Source organism: Equus przewalskii, chromosome 10 (assembly GCF_037783145.1).
Source record: "Equus przewalskii isolate Varuska chromosome 10, EquPr2, whole genome shotgun sequence".
In the NCBI taxonomy this organism is placed as follows: domain Eukaryota; kingdom Metazoa; phylum Chordata; class Mammalia; order Perissodactyla; family Equidae; genus Equus; species Equus przewalskii.
The window spans coordinates 59,536,552-59,560,837 of NC_091840.1; the positions used below are offsets into that span (position 1 = coordinate 59,536,552).

The following is a 24,286-nucleotide window of genomic DNA, read 5'->3' on the forward strand; positions in this document are numbered from 1 at the left end:
CCCCGTAACGCGGGGCAGTCTGGGAGTTGTAGTTCGCCGTCCTGTGGGACTCGCGCCGGGCGGAAGTGGCCCGAGAAGGCGGGCGGAAGCGGCTGCCGAGGTACAGGATTCGGCGCGAGGCGGTAGTGGTGAGGAGAAGGCGTGGTCGCCGCTGCTCTGAAGCCCGGTGGGCTGGTGGGAGGTGCCCGGGCCGCGGGCGGCGGCGGTGGCGGCTCCCCGACGCTCTAGTTCCCTTAGGGTGGGCACCGGGCGGACCTCACCTCCGGCTCCCCCAGCATGCGCGGGCGCCCGGGGAGCGGCCGTGGCCGCGGGACCTAGGGATGCTCTTCCCGGCTGGCCGCTGCGCGCTCCGGTGGCTGCAGCGGCCCCGAGTCCGGCCCTTGTCCCGCGCCGCCATGGAGGTGGCGTTCCGAGGCGTGCGGAAGATCCTCTGTGTGGCCGAGAAGAACGACGCGGCCAAGGGGATCGCCGACCTGCTGTCCGACGGCCGCGCGAGGCGGGTAAGCAGGCGCGTTGCCACCCGGCCGTGTGCGGGGGGCCCGCGCCTGGGTGTCGGCGCGCCCGGCCGGGCGGGGACGCGGCGGCGTGTGCGCAGGTGCGGTTCCGCGGCCGCCGTCCGACGCCCGCCGCGGGCTCCGGGCTCGGGGGCTGCCGGCTGCTCCCCCGGCCGCGGCTCTCCTACTGTCTGGCGCGGGGCGGGGACCGCGGGACGTGCTCGCACGTGTTTTTTGCTTGAATGTTGGCGCTGAGGCGGGGCCGCTTTGCCCGCTGGCGGAAGCAGCCCGTGCGAAGAACGGCCCGACGGCGGGAAACGGCAGCCGGTTCGCGTGAGCAGCTGGGAGGTGGCCCGGAGGGGAGGCCGCTGGAGGCGCGTCACGAGGGGCCCGAGCGCCCTGTGCTTTATGTGCAAGTGTCAAAGTGCACGTCCACTTAGCATGTTAGTCGTTTTGAGATGCACAATTCAGTACGTTCAGTACGTTCGCAGTGCTGTGTAACCGTCACGTCTGCCTAGTGTCAGGTTTTTATTACACCAGCAGGAAACCACGTAGCCTTCAAGCAGTCAGTCCTCGTTCCCCGCTCCTCCCGGCCCCTGGCAACCCTAGTCTGCTTTCTGTGCCCAAGGATCTGCCTGTTCTGGACAGTTCATGTAAGGAGAACCATGTAGGGGCCGGCCCGTGGCGCAGCGGGTACCTTTGACCGCTCACTTCGGCGGCCCGGGTTCGCAGGTTCGGATCCCAGGCGCGGACCAACATCGCTCGTCAGCCACACTGTGGGGCGTCCGGCGTACAAAATAGAGGGAGACTGGCACAGACGCTAGCTCAGGGCCAATCTTCCTCACCAAAAAAGCCCAAAAGAATCATATAACACGTGGCCTTTTGTCAGGTTTCCTTCACTTAGCATGATATATTTGAAATCCATCCATGTTGTAGCTATTAGTATTTTTTTCCTGTTTGTGGCTGAATAATATTCCATTCCAGATCCCATTTTGTTTATCTGTTCGTCAGTTGGTGGACATTTGGGTTGGTTGCACCTTTTGGCTATTGTGAATAGAGCTGCTATTAACATTCATGAACAGGTTTTTGTTTGAATACCTGTTTTCAGTTCTTTGGGGTAAATTCCTAGGAGTAGAATTACTGGGTCGTAAGTTAACTCTGTGTTTAGCTTTGTGAGGAACTGCCAAACTGTTTTCCATAGTGGCAATGTTCCAGTTTCTCCACGTCCCCCCCAACACTTGTTCTTTTTCACTTTTTTGATTATCACCATTCTAGTGGGTGTGAAATATCTCATTGTAGGTTTGATTTGCATTTTCCTGAATGACCAGTGACACTGAGTATCTTCATGTGCTGGTTGGCCGTTGTGTATCTTCTTTGGAGAGATGTCTTTCCATGTCTTTTGCCCATTTTTGGATTGGGTTGTTTGTCTTTTTTGTTGTTGAGTTGTAAGAGTTCTGTATATATTCATGATGCTACATCCTTGTTAGATACATGATTTGCAGATATTTTCTCCCATACTATCAGTTGTGTTTTCACTTTCTTGATAGTGACCTTTGATGCACAAAAGTTTTTAATATTGATGGAGGCTCATTTATCTATTTTTTTCTTTTTTTGTTGATTATGCTTTTAGTATTAAATCTAAGAAACCATTGCCAAATCCAAGGTCATGAAGATTTGCCCCAAGTTGTCTTCGAGCGTTAGCTCTTATATTTAGGTCATCGATCCATTGTGAGTTGCTTTTTCTATGTGGTGTAAAGTAAGAATCTAGCTTCATTCTCTTGCATGTGAATTTCCAGTTTTTCTTAGCACCATTTGATGGTCTTTGCGCCCTTGTCAAAAATCAATTGACTGTAGATGTTTGGGTTTATTTCAGGACTCTCAGTTCTATTCCATTGTTCTGTCCTTTTGCTAGTACGACATTGTTTTCATTTACTGTAGCTTGGTAGTAAGTGTTGAAATTGGGCTGTGTGAGTCCTCCAACTTTGGTCTTCTCTTTCAAGATTGTTTTGGTAGGGCCAGCCCCATGGCGCAGTGGTTAAGTTCGCACATTCTGCTTCAGCAGCCTGGGGTTCGCTGGTTGGGATCCTGGGTATGGACAAGGCATCACTTGGCAAGCCATGCTGTGGTAGCCGTCCCACATATAACGTAGAGGAAGATGGGCATGGATGTTAGCTCAGGGCCAGTCTTCCTCAGGAAAAAGAGGAGGATTGGCAGCCGATGTTAGCTCAGGGCTAATCTTCCTCAAAAAAAAAAGAAAAGATTGTTTTGGCTGTTTGGGGCCCTTTGCAATTCCATGTGAATTTTAGGATCGCCTTTTCCATTTCTTCAAAAAAGACTATTAGAATTTTAATAAGGATTGCATTGAATCTGTAGATCACTTTGGGGAGAATTGCCGTTTTTTATTTTCTTCTTCTCCCCAAAGACCCCCAGTACATAGTTGTATGTTCTAGCTGTGGGTCCTTCTGGGTCTGCTATGTGGGATGCTGCCGCAACATGGCTAGATGAGCGGTGCCATGTCCACGCGCAGTATCCAAACCAGCGAAACCCTGGGCCGCTGAAGTAGAGAGCGCAAACTTAACCACTCAGCCAGAGGGATGGCCCCAGTATCGCCTTCTTAATAGTAAGTCTCCCAGTCTATGCACACGGATTGTCTTCCCATTTATTTAGGTCTTCAGTTTCTTTCAGCAATATGTTGTCGTTTTCTTCATGCTTTTGGATGCTGTTCTAAGTAGAATTGTTTTTTTAACTTCCTTTTCAGATTGTTCATTGCTACTGGTTTTTGTGTGTAGATCTTGTACCGTGCAACTTTGCTGGATTTATTAGCACTAATAGGTTTGTGTGTGTGTATGGCTTCTTTAGGATTTTTGTCTTTAAGATCATGTTGTCTGTGAATAGAGATAATTCTTCTTCCTTTCCAATTTGGATGTTTTTTATTTGTTCTTCTTGCCTAATAGCTCTGGTTAGAACTTCTAGTAATCTTGTATAGCAGTGGCAAAAATGAACATCCTTCTCTTGTTCCTGATGTTAGGAAAAAGCTTTCAATCTTTCACCATTGAGTGTGATGTTGGTCATGGGTTTTTTGTAAATGCCTTTTGTCATGAAGGGTGTTGAATTTTTTTTTTTTTGTATTGAGTTCATATAGTTTATATCATTGTGAGATTTCAGTTGTACGTTGTTTCTTGTCTGTTACCACGTAAGTGCTCCCCTTCACCCCCTGTGCCCACCACCCACTCCCTTCCCCTGGTAACCACTGAACTGTTTTCTTCGTCCATTAGTGTATTCATATTCCACATAGGAGTGAAATCATATGGTGTTTGTCTTTCTCAGTCTGGCTTTTTTCACTTAGCATAATTCCCTCCAGGTCCCTCCATGTCGTTGCAAATAGGATAATTTTATCTTTTTTATGACTGAGTAGTATTCCATTGTGTGTGTGTGTGTGTGTGTGTGTGTGTGTGTGTATATATATATATATGTATATATATGACTTTTTCTTTATCCAATCATCAGTTGATGGGCACTTGGATTGTTTCCATGTCTTGGCTATTGTGAATAGTGCTGCAGTGAACATAGGGGTGCATATGCTACTTTGGATTGTTGATTTCAAGTTGTCTGGGTAGATACCCAGTAGTGGGGTGGCTGGGTTGTATGGTAGTTCTATTTTTAGTTTTTTGAGGAATCTCCATACTGTTTTCCATAGTGACTGCGCCAGTTTGCATTCCCACCAGCAGTGTATGTGGGTTCCCTTTTCTCCACACCCTCTCCAACATTTGTTCTTTTTAGTCTTAGTGATTATAGCAATTTTAACAGGCATAAGGTGGTGTCTTACTGTAGTTTTGATTTGCGTTTCCCTGATGATTAGTGATGTTGAACATTTTTTCATGTGCCTATTGGCCATCTGTCTATCTTCTTTGGAAAAATGTTCATATCTTCTGCCCATTTTTTGATTGGGCTGTTTGTTTTTTTGTGGTTCACTTGTGTGAGTTCCTTATATTTTATGTAGATTAAGCCCTTGTCAGATATATGATTTGCAAGTATTTTCTCCCAGTTGGTGGGTTGTTCTTTGTTTTGATCCTAGTTTCTTTTGCCTTACCGAAGCTCTTTAGTCTGATGAAGTCCCACTTGTTTATTTTTTCTTTTGTTTCTCTTGTCTGAGAAGACATGGTATTCAAAAAGATCCTTTTAAAATCATCAAAGAGTGTACTACCTGTATTGTCTTCCAGGAGTTTTATGGTTTCAGGACTTACCTTCAAGTCTTTGATCCATTTTGAGTTTATTTTTGTGTATGGCGTGAGATAATGGTCTACTTTCGTTCTTTTGCACGTAGCTGTCTAGTTTTCCCAGCACCATTTATTGAAGAGACTGTCTTTTCTCCATTGTAGATGCTTAGCACCTTTGTTGAAGATTAGCTGTCTGTAGATGTGTAGTTTTATTTCTGGGCTTTTTAAAATTTCTGTTCCATTGATCTGTATGCCTGTTTTTGTGCCAGTACCATGCCGTTTTGATAACTGCGGCTTTGTAGTACATTTTGAAGGCAGGGATTATGATGCCTCCAGCTTTGTTCTTTTTTCCCGGTGGTGCTGTAGCAGTTCGGGGTCTTTGGTTGCCCCATATGAATTTTAGGATTCCTTGTTCTGTAACCATGAAGAATGTCATTGGGATTCTGATTGGGATTGCATTGGATCTGTAGATTGCTTTGGGTAGTATGAACATTTTAACTATGTTTATTCTTCCAATACATGTCCGTGGAATCTCTTCCCATCTCTTTATGTCATCATCTATTTCTTTCAATAACGTAGTTTTCATTGTATAAGTTCTTCACCTCCTTGGTTAAATTTATTCCTAGATACTTCATTCTTTTTATTGCGATGGTAAATGGAATTCTGTTCTTGAGTTCTCTTTCTGTAAGTTTGTTAGTAGAGCATAGAAATGCAACTGATTTTTGTAAGTTGATTTTGTACCCTGCAACTTTACTGTAGTTGTTAATTATTTCTAATAGTTTTCCAGTGGATTCTTTAGGGTTTTCTATATATACGATCATGTTGTCTGCAAACAGTGAGAGTTTCACTTCTTCTCTCCCTATTTGGATTCCTTTTTTTTTTTTTCTTAAAGATTTTATTTTTTTCCCTTTTTCTCCCCAAAGCCCCCTAGTACATAGTTGTATATTCTTCGTTGTGGGTCCTTCTAGTTGTGGCATGTGGGATGCCACCTCAGCATGGTTTGATGAGCAGTGCCATGTCCGCACCCAGGATTCGAACCAACAAAACACTGGGCCACCTGCAGCGGAGCACGCGAACTTAACCACTCGGCCACGGGGCCAGCCCCTGGATTCCATTTATTCCTTTCTCTTGCCTAATTGCTCTGGCCAAAACCTCCAGAATGTTAAATAAGAGTGGTGATAGTGGGCATCCTTGTCTTGTTTTTGTTCTTAGAGGGATGGTGCTCAGTTTTTGCCCACTGAGTATGATATTGGCTGTGGGTTTGTCATATATGGCCTTTATTATATTGAGGTAATTGCCTTCTATCCCCATTTTGTTAAGAGTTTTTATCATAAACGGCTGTTGGATCTTGTCAAATGCTTTCTCTGCATCTATTGAGATGATCGTGTGGTTTTTATTCCACAATTTGTTGATGTGGTGTATCACATTGATTTGCGGATGTTGAACCATCCCTGTGTCCCTGGTATAAATCCCACTTGATCATGGTGTATGATCTTTTTGATGTATTGCTGTATTCAGGTTGCCAATATTGTGTTGAGGATTTTGGCATCTATGTTCATCAGCAGTATTGGTTTGTAGTTTTCCTTTTTTGTGTTGTCCTTGTCAGACTTTGGTATCAGAGTGATGTTGGCCTCATAGAATGTGTCTTCACTAATTTTTCAGAATAGCTTGGGAAGGATAGATATTAAATCCTCTCTGAAAGTTTGATAGAATTCCCCAGGGGAGCTGTCTGGTCGTGGGCTTTTATTCTTTGGAATGCTTTTGATTACTGTTTCAATCTCTTCACTTGTGATTGGTCTGTTCAGATTATCTATTTCTTCTTGATTGAGCTTTGTGAGATTGTAAGAGTCTAAGAATTCATCCATTTCCTCTAGATTGCCCATTTTTGTTGGCATATAGCTTTTCGTGGTATTCTCTTATAATCCGTTGTATTTCTGTGGTATCCATTGTTATTTGTCCTTTTTCATTTCTAAGTTTATTTATCTGAGCTTTCTCTCTTTTTTTCTTTGTAAGACTGGCTAGGGGTTTGTCAATTTTGTTTATCTTCTCAAAGAACCAGCTCTTTGTTTCATTGATCCTTTCTACTGCCTTTTTTGTTTCAATAGCATTTATTTCTGCTCTGATTTTTATTATTTCCCTCCTTCTGCTGACTTTGGGCTTTGTTCTTCTTTTTCTAATTCAGTTAGGTGTAGTTTGAGATTGCTTATTTGGGATTTTTCTTGTCTGGTAAGGTGTGCCTGTATTGCGATGAATTTCCTTCTTAGGACTGCTTCTGCTGCGTCTCACGTGAGTTGGTATGGGACGTTTTAATTTTCGTTTGTCTCCAGATATTTTTTGATTCCTCCTTTAATTTCTTCAGTGATCCATTCCTTGTTCGATAGCCTGTTGTTTAGTCTCCACATCTTTGTCTCTTTCTCAGCTTTTTTCTTCTAATTAATGTCCAGCTTCATACATTGTGATTGGAAAAGATGCTTGTTATTAGTTCAATCTTCTTAAATTTATTGAGGCTTGTCTTGTTTCCCAACATATGGTCTATCCTTGAGAATGTCCCATGCATGCTTGAGAAGAATGTCTCTTCTGTATTTGGATGGAGTGTGCTGTATATGTCTATTAAGTCCACTTGGTTTAGCTTTTCATTTAATTCCATTGTTTCCTTGTTGATTTTCTGTCTGGATGATCTGTCCATTGATGTATGTGGAGTGTTGAGGTCCCCTACTATTACTGTGTTATTATTAATATCTTTCAGGTTTGTTAATAGTTGCTTTACATACTTTGATGTTCCTGTGGTTGGGTGCATAGATATTTATAAGTGTTATGTCTTCTTGGTGGACTGTCCCTTTTATCATTAAATATTGCCCTTCTTTGTCTCTCTTTCCCTGTCTTATCTTGAAGACTACTTTGTCTGATATAAGTATTGTGATGCCTGCTTTCTTTTGTTTGCCATTAGCTTGGAATATCGTCTTCCATCCCCTCACTCTCAGCCTGTGTTTGTCGTTGGAGCTGAGATGTGTTTCCTGGAGGCAGCATATTGTTGGGTCTTGTTCTTAATCCATCTCGTCACTCTGTGTCTTTTCATTGGAGAATTCAGTCCATTTACATTTAGGGTGATTATCAATATATGAGGGCTTAATGCTGCCTTTTTATCGCTCGTTTTCTGATTCTCCTGCATTTCCTTTCTTTCTCGTCCCCTGTATTTTGCTCTACCAGTTGAGTTATGTGGTGTTTTTTTGTTTTCTCTTTATTTATTGTTTGTGTCTCTGTTCTGCTTTTTTGTTTAGTGGTTACCATTAGGTTTGTATTCAAAATCTCGTAGATAAGATAGTCCATTTTCTGATGGCCTCTGGTTTCCTTAGACTGAACCGATTCCCTCCCTTTCCTCCCCCCACCCCATCCTAAGTCGTTTTTCTCACATCTTACTCCACCTCGTGTTCTCATTTTGTGGTTAAAGTGACATGATTATGTTTGTTTTCTGTGTTTTCCTTCCCTTTATCTTTAATGCTGTTCTTGAGTATTTGCTAACCTGTTCTGATATATAGCTACAGTTTTCTGATTTTATCTACCTATCTCCTTACTCCATGCTTTGTAACCCCCTTCTGAAGGGTGTTGAATTTTTATCAAATGCTTTTTCTGCATCAGTTGAAATCAGCAATAGAGGTTTTAAGTGAGGGAGAACCAGGGTCGTATTTGTGTTTTCTAAAGTCACTTTGGCAGCAGAGGATTTGAAGAGCGAAAGCCTGGAGGTAGAGAGTCAGCTCTTGGAGTCTTCCATGTGAGGGTTCAGAGGCCTCAACTCTGGAGACCCTTGGAATGGTTTGGGTGGGAGCAGAGGGAATGACAGAAGCAATCAGAGTTTAACAGATACAAGTTCACTATGCTTTTACAAATTTTGATCCTTCTTCCTGGAATGATATTTTCCCTTTTTTCTCCTGATGAACTCTTCATCTTTTGAAAGAAAGAATAAAAGACAACCTAAATGTAATCTCTTTTATGAAGTCTTTCCTAAACATCCTGTCCATCCATTTCCTTCTCTGTTTCCAGGTGCATTTTTGTCTCCCTTGATGATAGCAATCCTCCTTCATCAGGTTTTCTAGCTGTTGGTCCGTCTCTCTCCCATGGAGTGTCACCTCCCTAAGAACACTGACAGGTCCTATTCTTTTATTTATCTCTCAAACAGAACCTGCTACATGAAAATCACATCAAATGACGTTATCCTTACCTTAAGTTCTGATAGAGGAGTTAAATTCTGATAGAGGAGCTAAGACGGGCAGGCACACAAAACTCAGAATCAAATGGTAGCCATTGCAGCTTTATAATAGCAAAGAATTGCAATAACAGGAACTAGTAATGAAAACAGAATGGTAAAATAAATTGTATTTCCTTGTGATAGATTATTTGACATGATGGAAAGGACTTTTAAACAAATACATATGTATCTTTGAAAGAAATTCACCAAAACACAAGAGAGAGAATGTTTTCTGTTTCTTTTTTAACAGTGGTAATTATTGCAAACAGTTCAGAGAATACAGATGTATGTCAAATAAACCATCCCCGCCGCCCACAGTAACCATTGTTGATAACTAAAAGATCTCTGAGGACTTTTCTTTGTGTGTACAATTTTTTTAAGATTTTGTGTTTATATTTAGAAAGATAAATCTTACAAAAGAATCCTACTGTCAATTTAGCGGCAGCATTCTGATCAGTTCCTTGAGCGTGCTTAGAGAAGATGGGACTTGAACTCTTTTTTTTTTTTTTAATAGAGTGGATAGCACTGCACAAGAGGTAAGAGAGATCACAGAAGCTACGTTGTTGGTCTTCTACCAGGTGTTTTTCTTTCTCTAGGCTCCAAAACTCCACTGTATTTTGGAAGCAGCCCATTTCCCGAACACCTCCCCCAAGAGTGGGAAGTGCACGTAATTGTGTACTATCCTCATGTGGGAATTACAGGGAGGCGAGTACATCCTCAAGACTGTCCATGGGTAGAGGAGGCTGCCTGGGAGAGCCCTGGACCTGGGGTTCTACACATGTTATTAGACAAGTCGTTTGCCTGGAGAGGATTAGAACAGTAGATTTCAGACTGTGTTCCCAAGAGACCCAAGGGACCATGAATGTGCACCTAGGGAGCCACTTGGGTCTGGACTAGGGAGAGGCTGAGTTAGCAGGACTTGGCTTTGTTGCAGTCAGGGTGCATCAACCTTGTTATATATGAGGCTCTGTAGAAGATTTTGTTTGGGAAAGCCTCGATGCTTTCTTAAGAAGAAGTAGAAACCATTGATTAGGCAATTTCTAGTCTCTGTTCCTGAAAGAGCTTAACTAGCGATTGGAGTTTGTAGAGGGCAGTTTCTTTTCTTGACAACATTAAACCAATGAACTCTTAAGTATCAGATACTCTAATAAATTCCCTCTTTAAATTTGCCGTTATGCCTCAAAGAGAACCTCGTCCACACAGAAAGATTGCCTTTTTGAGGCTGAGGGAGAATCCTCTCGACACTGATTCTTCTTGGCCCTTGAACGTTTCCCCGGTTCCCATTTTGCCTTTCTCTTGTCTTCTGGGCAGTGTTGGTGTGAAACTCACGTGCATACCTGCTTTTAACACCTGTGTAGAAGAAGGTGGGATGCCATGTTCATCCACAAGGGCAGCTGAAGAAGAGCTTTGTACACTGCATTCCAGTCCTGACTGGGGCTCATAGTGATACTGGATTTCAGAGCCAGAGAAACCTTATAGATAACTTTGTTCAAGAATAAAGGTTCTTGAAAGAAGTTCGGAAAGGTGAATAACTTGCCCATGGTCACCAGTTTATTGGTGTAATTGTATGACCAGGAAGTAGTAGAAATGTGTGAGGAGGAAGGAGAAAATTGTCAAGAGATTTATATCCTAATACTTTATCTGCCATTAATTTGTCATGTGACCTTGGACAAGTCCCTTCTCATGTATAAAAAGTTCTTAAAATAGCTGATCTCAGGGTTACCTTCCAGCATAAAAACTCCATGGACTCTATCAAGTATATGCTTGTAACTGTATTTTGAGGGACCACTTAGTAAATGGTCTTAGTAATTTAGTCTAGTTTTTATCTGTGGGAAATACTGTTGCATTTTTAATATACCCACTTATCAGGGTTTTGCTTGATCTTTATGCTATGGAGTCATTTTTTTAATGTAATTTATATAAGTTTTTAATTTTCATTTTGTTTTATAGAGGGAAGGACTTTCTAAATTCAACAAGATCTATGAATTTGATTATCATCTGTATGGCCAGGTAGGTGCTGCAATATTTCTGTCATACAGCTGAAGTGTGCTTTCAGATCTATGTGCCATTTTAGTGTACATTCCTTGGGGTTTTAGTTATGGCTAAAAAGAGCAGCTGTTTGCTGCAAATCCTCCCTAAATTGTTTGTGTTTTAAAGTTATTTATCAAGAAGAATTGGCCTGGCCGTTGTAGAATATGTCACTGTCTTAAGAATAACTATTGTTGTAACCTGAAGATCCCTGATGACAGGTGATCATTTTATAATTTATAAGGATGTCTCTTCTTAATAAAATATAGTCCCATCTCAGCTCTTTATAACAAGAAAGAAGCTAATATACAATAGTTTAAGGAAATTTTAAATGCTACAAAAGGCATCATGGTACTAGAATTAGAATGGTAATTGTGTTACTATGGCTTTTGGCTTTGAAGAACTATATTTGTATTTGTTTCTTCCCAGTCACCTGTTTTTTGTTCAAAGTAAAATTGAGAGGAAAGTGTAGAGATTTCCCACATACCCCCTGCCCCTACACATATATAGTCTTCCGCATTAATAATATCATTCATCAGAGAGGTACATTTGTTGTGATTGATGAACCTTCATTGACACATCATAATTACCAAGAGATTTGTTTACGTTAGGGTTCACTCTTGGTGGTGTATGTTCTGTGCGTTTGGACAAAAGTATAATGACATATGTCCATCATTGTATCAGACAAGGTGTTTTCACTGCTCTGAAAATCCTCTGTGCTCTGCCTCTTTGTTCCCTGTCTACCCAGCAGCCACTTTTTTTTTCTTTAATAGAAGTTCCTCTATTATTTGAATGACTTGGCAAAATGTAATTGCTAAAAGACTAACTCGAATTTTGTTATCATCCAGAATGTTACCATGATAATGACTTCAGTTTCTGGACACTTGCTGGCTCATGATTTCCAGATGCAGTTTCGCAAATGGTCAGTACAATTCCTGGGGGAAGAACTTTTTGATTATTACAGTAAGTTTTGAAATACCACAGGAATTTTAAGGCATGTTGATCTTACTGTGTAACTTAAACGTAATACAGTTTTACATCATTTAATGATGGGGATACATTCTGAGAAATGCATCGTTTGGCGATTTTGTCATTGTGCGAACATCATAGAGTATACTTGTACAAGCCTACATGGTATAGCCTACTACACACCTAGGCTATATGGTACTTGTTATATGGGACCACTATTGTATATGCGGTCCATCGTTAACCAAAAACATCATTATGTGGCGCGTGGCTGTACTAAGATGACTGACTGAGTCCATTTGAGCTGTTGTAACAAAATGCCATAGACTGAGTGGCTTATAAACAGCGGAAATTTATTTCTCCCAGTTATGGAGGCTGGCAGTATGAGGCCAGAGTGCCGGCATGGTCAAGTGAGGCCTGCCTTCTAGGTTGCAGACTGCTGACCTCTCCTTGTGTCCTCACATGGTGGACGGCTCTAGGGAGCTCTGTGGGGTCCCTTTTATAAGTGCACTAATCTCTTTCATGAGGCTCTACCCTCAGGACCTAATCACCTCCCAAAGGCCCCACCATCTGATACCATCACTTTGGGGTTAGATTCCAACATGTGAATTTTGGGAGAGGACACAAATCGTAGAGACCGTTGCAATGACCTGGGATTAACTGATTCGTTGTGACTTTTTACTGTATGTTTAGAATAAACAGTCACTCTTAGGTGTGTTCTCCCCCAAATAACCAGAGCTTTTTCATGCAGCCATTGGATTACATGTATCCTCTTGCTGCAGATGTGTATGAAAGGATTCCAGAAGTTCTTCGCAGCTCCTGTTAATTGTCGTGGGAAGTGGACAGTGTACAGAGGGTCATAGCCTTGCTTTTAATCCTGGCATCTAATGTGAGACTTTTTTGTTGGGCATCTATCCCTGAGTGCACTGGAGCAATTTTTTCTTATTAAAATGGAGGACTTTCCATCATGTGCTGAGGTAGGATTGTTTTGTGTTTTTATTTCTTTTGTAGGCAGAGCTGCAATCCCCTTGTCCTCTTTGAAGCAGAAATTGAAAAGTACTGCCCAGAGAATTTTGTAGACATCAAGGTAGGATCTTGTGGAAGATATATGGCACTGGAGTTGAACAACCCAAAATAATGGAACTGAGTGATTTCTCTAGTCTGAATGCATTAGAATTTAGAGAGAGAGATTTCCACCAAACTAAGTACCATGATTTAAAAAATTATTCCCACCCATTGTATAAATGAGGCCATTTAAACTAAGTGGCCAGGGAGCTGAAGTAAGCCTTTTTATGAAGGGTAGTTGTTTAAGTAAACACTAGGAATAAGTATTGTTAAATTATTAATTCTAGGGGCCGGCCCAGTGGCGCAGTGGTTAAGTGCGCACATTCAGCTTTGGTGGCCCGGGATTCACTGGTTCGCATCCCAGGTGCAGACATGGCACAGCTCGTCAAGCCATGCTGTGGCAGGTATCCCACATATAAAGTAGAGGAAGATGGGCACGGATGTTAGCTCAGGGCCAGTCTTCCTCAGCAAAAAGAGGAGGATTGGCAGATGTTAGCTGAGGGCTGAGCTTCCTCAAAAGAAAAAAAAGAAATTATTAATTCTGGCTCCCACCCCACCACTACTTGGAATGAAGAGACTACAAGCTATAAATGGTCATTTGACAGTAAGTTGTGAGTGCTCAAGAATCAGGGCACCTGAAGTTGGTTCAGTGCTAACTGGGAACCCTTCTTGGGGTGAAAATTAGAGGTTAACTTGTTTTTGTTGTTGTTGTTTTGAGGAAGATTAGCTCTGAGCTAACATCTGCTGCCAATCCTCCTCTTTTTGCTGAGGAAGACTGGCCCTGAGCTCACATCCGTGCCCATCTTCCTCTACTTTATATGTGGGACGCCTACAACAGCATGGCTTGCCAAGTGGTGCCATGTCTGCTTGGCAAGCCATGATCCAAACCAACGAAACCCAGGCCACTAAAGCGGAACATGTGCACTTAACCGCTGCACCACTGGGCCGGCCGAGGTTAACTTGTTTTAAGCAGGACATAATCAGGACCACTAGAGTTAGAAGTGTGTGTTAGAGCTGCGTTTCAGGTTTCTTCATGCTGTATAGTTGTATTAAACCCTGTGTTCCATAAACTCCTTAATAAGTCTGTGACTCTAAGCTGGAGAATTGTCCGAGGACCTCCCATCCTTAGAACTGGTAAGAACAGTTTCCTCTGGTCTCTTTTTCTCACCGAGTTGGCACACTCAAGAACATCGTTAAGTGTTCAGTCAGATCTGTTTAGTGTAGAGGTGTAAAGTAAGTGCTCTGTTCTCACTGCTCTTTCCCCACTGGGAACTTCAGAAAACTCTGGAACGAGAGACTCGGCAGTGTCAGGCCCTGGTGATCTGGACCGACTGTGATAGAGAAGGTGAAAATATTGGGTTTGAGATTATCCACGTATGCAAGGCTGGTAAGTGATGCCACTTCTGAGTCTCTATACTTTGGGACCTTGTAAATAGATGGTTCTCCTGTATATCTGTGCGAGTGGCTGTGGCTGAGCTCCTCCCCCTGTCCTCTCCCTCCTGGATCCATCTATGAGTCTCACTGGCTGGGTATCCTGGAGCAAGTCACTGAACCCTTGGGAATCTCCACTTCCTCATCTGGAAAGTCAGACTGGTCTGACACAGTTCTTAGGGCTGCATGAGGACTAAATGACTTTACAAGTGGTATAGACCCTGTAGTCCAGGGCTTGTTATGTGTTAGGTCCAAGTAGATTGCCAGCTCCTTGAGAGCAAGAACTTTATATTCTATTGTTTACAATTGTATGTAGAATATTTACAAAACAATGTATACACCATATGTAAAGTATGAAGAATAATTCTATGTTTATCGAATGTTTGAAGAATACTCTATTTGTTTATCTCCTATATTCTTTGTATAGTGCCTGAGTAGTAATAAACAGTCGTTGAAGTGAATGGAAATGGCTCTGAAGGGTTAGTGATTTTAGGTGCTGTGGAGGAAGGCCGTTCTCAGGCTTCGCAGGCTGGGGTTGCTGCTCCCTGACTGTCTTCGTGTCTGAAGCTGTGTGACTCCTGGGGTTTAAATACATCGACAGTCAGGAGCAGTATCTGTGTCCTGTGTTATTTCCGTAACAGGACACGAAATTCCCCCCAGAGGACCTTTTAATGAACAACATTCTTCTTTTCCCTAAAGGTCTAAGAGAGCAAGTGAGGTTAAAGTGGCAAAAGGCTTACCGGAGAGCTTTAGTTAACAGCTCAGATTTGCTCCACCATTATTTCTGACAACACTCAGGGTAGCAGTTATAGTGAAGTTTCCCTCTTACACGGCATACCGTTAATTTCACCTAATCACGGAAATCGGATGCCTCACAGCTTCTTGAACAGATTCACCCTCCGTTCGGGTGGTTTAAGGAAAGCAGGCCCTTCATGATGAGCCTGGTGTGATTTGACTCTGACCTCGGTGACTCTGTTCCGCAGTGAAGCCCAGTCTGCAGGTGTTGAGAGCTCGTTTCTCCGAGATCACCCCCCGAGCTGTCAGGACAGCCTGTGAAAACCTGACCGAGCCCGATCAGAGAGTGAGCGATGCTGTGGACGTGAGGCAGGAGCTGGACCTGAGGATTGGTGAGGAGCTGGACCAACTCGTCTGATGACCCACATGGCAGCCCCACATGGGCTATTGGGTGTTGGGTTGTAGAACCAAACGTGAGGTTTGTGTGTAAATATGTGCACCTAGCTTTGACCTCGCAGCCCATCATTTTCTCATTCGTTCGTTCTTTCCATTCTTACTTTCCAGGAGCTGCCTTCACTAGGTTCCAGACCCTGAGGCTTCAGAAGATTTTCCCTGAGGTGTTGGCAGAGCAGCTGATCAGTTATGGCAGCTGCCAGTTCCCAACACTGGGGTTCGTGGTGGAGAGGTTCAAAGCCATTCAGGCTTTTGTCCCAGAAATATTCCACAAAATTAAAGGTAAGTCTGGGGGAGTTGTTTATGGTATGGAGCCTAAGGGCCTAGGAATAACCAGGGGCACCATGGAGCATCAGTGGCAAATGGCACTAATTAAATGTGTGATGTTTTAGTCTTGCTGCCCTTCACCCTACCCCATTAATGATATTCAGAATCTAGGTAAAGTTTACTGATCTTCTCTATATCATATTCCTTTGACTTTCACTGTAATACACCTTTTCCTATCTGTTATAGCATGTGGCTTCTCTGAGTCATGGCCTTCCTGTTTGTCTTTCCCTGTTACAGTAACTCATGACCACAAAGATGGAATTGTAGAATTCGGTTGGAAAAGGCATCGTCTCTTTAACCACACAGCCTGTCTTGTCCTCTATCAGCTGTGTATGGAGGTAAGAAATATTTTGAAATCTTAATGATCCAGGAAAACCATTCTGCACTTTCCAAAGCCACCCTATGTCTGTTGGCAGAGGGGATCTTGTCCCATTTTCCCAATGAACTGTAGCTGTCAGTTTGCATCTCAAGCCATCACTTTTTGGGGACCAGTGAGACTAGGATCCCATGAAAAGAGCACTAAAAAAACGTGGAAGGAAAGGATCTGTAGAACTTTTAGATAAAATCAGAAATTTTACGAACTGTATAGCTGAAATCCCTTCCCAATTATACCATCACCAGAGAATAAGGATCAGCTAGACCAGTCTGGATCATAGACCTCTGGAGCTGGAAGGAATTTGGACAGCATCTGGTCCAACTCCCTCTTCCATTCATCAGGTCATCAAATCTAGAGAGGTGAAAGTGACAAACAGGTGAACAAGTCAACTTCACACAGCAACACATGCCTGGAAGTAAAAGTAGGGTAAAGGAGTAGAGAATGGCCTGGGGCAGGGAGGGGGCTGTTACAGGTGTGGCGATCATGAAAGGCATCTCAGTGGTGACATTCAAGTGAGGGCCAGGGTGATTAGCAGGAGACAGCCACGACAGGACCTCAGGGAAGCTTGGGTCAATAGAGCAGCACATGCAAAGGACCACGACCAGCTCAAGTCAGAGGCCAGTCAGTCGCCAAGTTGCAACCCTTAGACTGATTGTCCGTATTGTGATGTTGCTTCTTGTCAGTCAGCACATAATATCCTGTTTTAACCCAGAGGCTGCACCCAGGGATACCTAAATAAAACTCAGCTCTCTGGGTTTGGTGAGTCAGTATGCCTCTTGGCTGTAGCCCACTGGCAGGTTTATTGATTTGCTAAGGAGGAGTAAGAACTGCTGAGCACCTGGTACGTGCCAGACACACTGTATGCTACGTGTTAGTTTATTTAAGGGCGCCTGTGAGGGTGGTGATGCTCTCCCCATTTTACAGATGAGGACGCTACAGAAAGTTAAGTAACTTGGGCACAGCACAGTGGAGCTAGTAAGGGGCAGAGCACGGACTGGATGCCAGTGTGTCTGACTCTTGAGCTCCTGCAGACCACGCTGCCTCCCAGGAGTCACCCTCTCTATCCAGTATTCCGCTCTTTGACCTTGAAGGTCATGCAACCACCTGGTGTGTCTGTGACACTGCACGTTTGTCTGTTCAATTAAAAATACCTGCCCTTTTTCTACTTTATTAGGATATGGTGCAGGAAGACAGAGGGGATATGGCAGAGGGGATACTTTGAGCTTGTTGTCAAGAGCACCTAGTCCTCAGTCTATTTGGAGTGACAAATTTAGATTTTTGTATACAAATATGCTCATTAACAAATCACTTAAACTGAGTTCTTTGTCCATTTGCAGTCTCTCAAAATTATGAAGTTGATCTTAAGATTAGAGTTCTCCAGCTTGTGTTTGTAATTTCTCCTATTTCTAACTCTATATTATCAGAATTAAAAAAAAAAATAGTAACACGATGCATGTGTAGATAAGAACTATACTTAGGAGATGCATAGGCTGTTGTATTTCGTAGGCTCTGGAGGAGGCATCTTAGGCCTTGTGAAATTGCCCCTCAAAGTGTTGGTTTGAGCAGGAAGGTGGTGATGGCGTCCATCACACTGTGTAGTATAAACCAGCCTTATGTGGCGCGCACTCACGGGCTGGAGCAGGGGCCTCTGCTGGCAATGAGTGTGATCGGAATGCTGAGTAGGGCTTGTTATAGGAAAATTGGGGAAGATGCATCAGCAGGTTAAAGTGGCCTCTGCTTTTCTTGGCTTTCTAGGATCCCAGGGCGACCGTGGTGGAGGTCAGGTCTAAGGCAAAGAGCAAGTGGAGGCCTCAAGCTTTGGACACTGTGGTATGTTCTAGAGGGACTGGGCCAGCCCCTGAGGAGCTCTGACTTCCTGTTGTTGGGACCAGGGTTCTGCCTCAGACAGTGGCTCAGTGGCAGGAACCATCACCCTTCACAGGGCCGCAGAGGAAAATGCTTGGAAAAAACAGAAACCCCAAAACATGGGCCTCCTTGGCCTCTTAATGCTTTTTTTTTTTAAGTGAATAAATGCAATATAACTACTTGAAGTGGGGTTTGGAAAACAAAAACAGGAAAATAAATCACCCATCATCTTGTCATCCTTATGGGATCACTGATATAATCTTGATGTCTTCTCTTCTTATTTTATTTGCTTATTTTTTATAGCATTGTAATTGGAATAGCTCTGCTTGGCAGGCCCAGAACTCTTTCTTCAGCAGTCTTTCTCCCTCTGTGTGACAGCAGTTGGAGTGACGGGGGCCAGACAGTTGTGAAGATGAGTTGTGTGATCGTGTTGTGCCCTCTGACTCACGTACTATACCCTAACGTTCCTGTTGATACTTTAACAGGAGCTTGAAAAGCTGGCTTCTCGAAAGTTGAGAATAAATGCTAAAGAAACCATGAGAATTGCCGAAAAGCTGTACACTCAAGGGTAAGTATTCTACTTTTGGGAATAGAATTTGATGCATCTTTATCAGGGTGAAATATTTTAGAAATAGAGCCTGTAGGGAAACACAGGCTGTCTCGATGACTAAGCTCTGAAGTAGAATTTTGACATTGACTTCTCTTTTCTGATATGGAAAAGACATTTCAGATCATTTATTTCCTAAAACGATTAATACTATTTACTATATACTATTATATTACTATATATTATATTACTATTTACTATATAGTAAATTCAGATCCCACTCTTACTGCTCAGCACCTCCCCTGGGGCCCTGGCAGGTGGCGAGCAGCACCTTCAGGAGTTGTTTGCCTGTTGTAAATGATCCTGCCCCAGGGGTCATGAGCACCCTGGGGCCGTCCAGTGACAGTGTGGTCCACACTGGCCGATGTGGCAGCTGCTTGCCACAGGTGATTATTGAGCACTTGAAATTTGGCTTATCCAAAATGGGATATGCTCTAAGTATAAAATATATACTAGGTTTTAGGGGGAAAAAATGTACATGATCTCAATAATGTTTAAGGGGCTAATAGAAAATTTGAGATTACATGTAGGGTCCACATTATCCTTTAAGAAAAGTTGTAGAAGCACACAGTGTTGCACCTGTCGGTGCCGTGGGGCACATCGTGGGGTTGCTCTGTCAGACTGGCGCTAGAGAGGGCCAAGGATGTGCCTCAGGCCAGCAGCTGCTGGCAGAGCTGAGCTGTAGTGAGCTTGCCCTACACTGTGCTGCCTCTCTCATTGATCCTTTGGCTTCTTTGAGTGTCCTAGCAAGAGAGCCTACTGCTCCTCAGCACTTTAGGGCGTCACGTCTCAGAACTTTAATCAGTGTAGGTAACCTGCGTTACCTTCCATTGAGTTGGCTGGATTGGATCGGTTAATGCAGGTGTCACCAGGTGTTTTCAATCTCATTCGTTTGTTTATAGACCAGTTGTAGCAATTTCTCATTCCATTTGTTTGCCTTCGTTTTAGGTACATCAGCTATCCACGAACTGAAACAAACATTTTCCCCAGAGACCTAAACCTGACGGCGCTGGTGGAGCAGCAGACCCCGGATCCACGCTGGGGGGCCTTTGCCCAGAGCATTTTAGAGCGGGGTGGCCCTACCCCACGCAACGGGAACAAATCTGACCAAGCTCACCCTCCTATCCACCCCACCAAATACACCAGCAACTTGCAGGTTGGTTTCCCTGCCTGTGCTGCTTGCTGGAACCCGGAGGGAGGTGAGGGTTCAGTAGTAGGATTTGAATTTCCTCTGTGGGCTCTTATTTTAGGAACTAAGTGATTTTAAGATATCCCTTCCATTTTGGAAAAGAGATGTCAGTGTTAAAATTCTCCTGTTTCACCATCTTCTGCCTGGCTTTCATGAAAGACCCCCATGGTGGGCTCTGTTCTCTATCCAGGCCCATTTCCGCACTCTATCAGCTCCCTCTGCTGCTTCGATGATCCCTCCACACACGAACTAGGCAGTTCACGTTTCCCGTACCTCCTCAGCCCCCACACCCACATGGAACTGCTTGGCCTTCTCGATCCTTGTTAACTAGAAGAATCCTGTCTATCCTTCCAAGACCAGATCGGTTTCCATCTGTTCCCGAAACTTTACAATCACCCCCCTGTCATACCCCAGCCACTGCAGGGTTTCTACACTCAGCTGTCCTTGAGCGTGTCATGTTTCAGTCATTTTCTCAGCTGGGGAATGAGCTCCTTGAGGGCCGGAACTAGTCAGGCTTGTTTGGCATCTGCAGGCTTATCACAAAGCTAAGTAAATGTCTTTTTTTCTTTCTTTTAATAACATGTATTGTTCTTGCTAACTTTAGAAGTAATGCATGTTCATTTTAGACAATTTAGAAATGTAAAAGATTATAAGGAAGAAATAAATTACCCAGAATCTTACCTCCTACCAAGAACCACCTTTGTTCTATGCATGGGTGTAATACTCTTGCAATAAAATTATAACCTTGAATAGCTTTGTAAGCTGCTTTTTTCTGTTTTATATCATGAGCATTTCCCCATATGCTGAAATATTTTAAAGTATGATATTTAGTGATTGCACAGATGTACCGTAATTTATTTTGCCAAGTCTCTTTTCGAAAGATTGTTTCCAACTTTTTTTTAAATGAGATCATATTGGCTTATAACATTGTGTAAATTTCAGGTGTACATTATTATATTTCAGTTTCTTATATAGTGCATTGTGTTCACCACCAATAGTCTAATTTTTATCTGTCACCATACATGTGTGCCCCTTTATGCCTTTTTCCCTCCTCCCACCCCTCCTCCTTTGGTAACCACTAATCTTTTCGCCATATCTATGTGTTTATCTTCCACATGTGAGTGAAAATTCATATGGTATTTGTGTTTCTCTGACTTATTTCACTTAACATAATACCCTCAGGGTCCATCCGTGTTGTCACAAATGGCATGATTTTGTCTTTTTATGGCTGGGTAGTATTCTATTGTGTATATATACCACATCTTTATGACGGGCACTTGGGTTGCTAGCATGTCTTGGATATTGTGAATAATGCTGCGAGGAACATAGGGGTGCCTAAATCTCTTTGAATTGTTGATTTCATGTTCTTTGGTTAAATACCCAGCAGTCGGATGGCTGGGTCATATAATATTTCTATTTTTAATTTTTTAAGAAATCTCCATACTGTTTTCCATAGTGGCTATACCAGTTTTGCATTCCCACCAGAAGTGTATGGGGATTCCATTTTCTCCACACCCTCTCTAACACTTGTTATTTCTTGTCTTGTTAATTATAGCCATTCTGATGGGTGTGAGGTGACATCTGATTGTAGTTTTGATTTGAATTTCACTAATAATTAGATTATTGAACATCTTTTCATGTGCCTGTTGGCCATCTGTGTATTTTCTTTGGAAAAATGTCTATTCATATCCTCTGCCCGTTTTTTTTTTTTTAATTGAGTTAATGATAGGTTACAATCTTGTGAAATTTCACTTGTACATTAATGTTTGTCATTCGTGTTGTAGGTGCACCACTTCACCCTTTGTCCCCACCCCCCATCCCACCTTTCCCCTGGTAGCCACTAAACTGTTCTTAGTCCACATTTTTAAATTCCTCATATGAGTGGAGTCATACACAGATTATCCTTCTCTAGCTGGCTTATTTCACTTAACATAATTCCCTCAAGGTCCATCCATGTTATTGCAAATGGGACGATTTTGTTCTGTTTTACAGCTGAGTAGTATTCCATTGTAAATATGTACCACATCTTCTTTATCCATTCATCTGTTGATGGGCACTTAGGTTGCTTCCATGTCTTGGCTATTGTAGATAATGCTGCAATGAACATTGGGGTGCATAGGACTTTTGGGATTGCTGACTTCAAGCTCTTTGGATAAATACCCAGTAGTGGGATGGCTGGATCGTATGGTAGTTCTATTTTTAATTTTTTGAGGAATCTCCATACTGTTTTCCATAGTGGCTGCACCAGTTTGCATTCCCACCAGCAGTGTATGAGGGTTCCTTTTTCTCCACAACCTGTCCAACATTTGTTACTATTAGTTTTAGATATTTTTGTCATTCTAATGGGTATAAGGTGATATCTTAGTGTAGTTTTGATTTGCATTTCCCTGATGATCAGCGATGATGAGCATCTTTTCATGTGCCTATTGGCCATCAGTATATCTTCTTTGGAGAAATGTCTGTTCATGTCTCCAGCCCATTTTTTGATTGGGTTGCTTGATTTTTTGTTGTTGAGTTGCGAGAGTTCTTTATATATTATGGATATTAAGCCTTTGTCAGATATATGACTTGCAAATATTTTTTCCCAGTTAGTGGGTTGTTTTTTTGTTTCAATCCTGTTTTCATTTGCCTTAAAGAAGCTCTTTAGTCTGATGAAGTCCCATTTGTTTATTCTTTCTATTGTTTCCCTTCTCTGAGAAGGCATGGTGTCCAAAAAGATCCTTTTAATACTGATGTCAAAGAGTGTACTGCCTACGTTTTCTTCTAGAAGGCTTATGGTTTCAGGTCTCACCTTTAGGTCTTTGATCCATTTTGAGTTTATTTTGGTGAATGGTGAAAAAGAATGGTCAATTTTCATTCTTTTACATGTGGCTTTCCAGTTTTCCCAGCACCACTTGTTGAAAAGACTTTCTTTTCTCCATTGTATGCCCTCAGCTCCTTTGTCAAAGATAAGCTGTCCATAGATGTGTGGTTTTATTTCTTGCCTCTGCCCGTTTTTTGACTGAGTTTTTTTTGTTGTTGGGTCATATGAGTTCTTTATATGTTTTGGAAATTAACCCCTTGTCAGATAGATAATTTGCAAATATTTTCTCCCAGTTGGTGGATTTTCTTTTCATTTTGTTGATGGTTTCCTTTGCTATGCAGAAGCTTTTTTTTTAAGATTTTATTTTTCCTTTTTTTCCCAAAGCCCCCCGGTACATAGTTGTGTATTTTTAGTTGTGGGTCCTTCTACTTGTGGCATGTGGGATGCAGCCTCAGCATGGCTTGATGAGCGATGCCATGTCTGCGCCCATGATCCGAACTGGCGAAACCCTGGGCCGCCAAAGCAGAGCGCAGGAACTTACCGCTCGGCCATGGGGCCGGCCCCTGCAGAAGCTTTTTAATCTGATCTAGTCCTATTTGTTTTTTCTTTTGTTTCCCTTGTCTGAGTAGACGAGGTATTCAAAAAGATAACTGCTTTGAGACCTATGTCAGAAAGTGTATTGCCTATATTTTCTTCTAGGAATTTTATGTTTTCAGGTGTTAGATTCAAGTCTTTAATCCATTTTGAATTAATTTTTGTGTGTGGTGTAAGACAGTGGTCTACTTTCATTCTTTTGCATGTGGATGTCCAGTTTTCTCAGTATCACTTATTGAAGAGACTTTCCTTTCTACACTGTGTTCTTGGCTCCTGTGTCTAAGATTTGCTGTCCGTAGATGTATGGTTTTATTTCTTGGGTCTCAGTTCTGTTCCACTGATAAGTGTGTCTATTTTTCTGCCAGTACCATGCTGTTTTGATTACTATAGCTTTGTAGTATAATTTGAATTCAGGAAGTTTGATATCTCCAACTTTGTTGTAATTGATTGATGTAATTAGGAGTTCTATTGGCTTCATGTACTTGTATGTCCAGTTCCTTCCCCTGGTTTGGGAAGTTCTCAGCTACTGTTTCTTTGAACAAGATCTCTGCTCCTTTCTCCCTCTGAGATACCTATGATCCTCGTTTTACTTTTCCTAATTGAGTTGGGTGTTTCTTGAAGAATTTCTTCATTTTTTTAAAATCTCAGTTCCCTCTTCCCGCTCCACGTGAAGCATTACTAGGTTTCTATCTTCAAGCTCACTAATTCTCTCCTCTGTAACGTCTGCTCTGTTTTTTATGTTTTCTATATTAATTTTTATCTCATTGTGTTCTTCATATACAGAATTTGTTTGGTTGTTTTTTTAGAGCTTCAGTTTCTTTGTTGAAGTATTCCTTCTGTTAATTAATTTCCTTCCTGAGCTCATTAAACTTTGTTTTGTTTTGCTTGAGGA

The 24,286-nt window shown here is 42.4% G+C and overlaps 1 protein-coding gene across 7 annotated transcripts in view; it reads left to right on the top strand.

Moving 5' to 3' along the window:
- Window positions 1-33: 33 nt before the first annotated feature.
- Window positions 34-24,286, top strand: part of TOP3A (DNA topoisomerase III alpha) — a 36,449-nt gene continuing 12,196 nt past the window's right edge. The window contains exons 1-13 of one of the 7 annotated variants that reach the window (XM_070563622.1): window positions 34-100; window positions 10,266-10,478; window positions 10,905-10,964; window positions 11,831-11,904; window positions 12,731-12,837; window positions 12,960-13,035; window positions 14,292-14,400; window positions 15,428-15,571; window positions 15,744-15,914; window positions 16,197-16,297; window positions 18,091-18,165; window positions 18,687-18,769; window positions 19,757-19,964. In XM_070563622.1, coding sequence (XP_070419723.1) covers window positions 12,836-12,837; window positions 12,960-13,035; window positions 14,292-14,400; window positions 15,428-15,571; window positions 15,744-15,914; window positions 16,197-16,297; window positions 18,091-18,165; window positions 18,687-18,769; window positions 19,757-19,964 — 969 coding nt within the window. In that variant the 5' untranslated portion in view covers window positions 34-100; window positions 10,266-10,478; window positions 10,905-10,964; window positions 11,831-11,904; window positions 12,731-12,835. Of the gene's footprint in view, window positions 501-582; window positions 828-10,265; window positions 10,479-10,904; window positions 10,965-11,830; window positions 11,905-12,730; window positions 12,838-12,959; window positions 13,036-14,291; window positions 14,401-15,427; window positions 15,572-15,743; window positions 15,915-16,196; window positions 16,298-18,090; window positions 18,166-18,686; window positions 18,770-19,756; window positions 19,965-24,286 lie in introns of those variants that run through there. The other 6 variants (XM_070563621.1, XM_070563617.1, XM_070563619.1 and 3 more) reach the window with 6 other exon arrangements.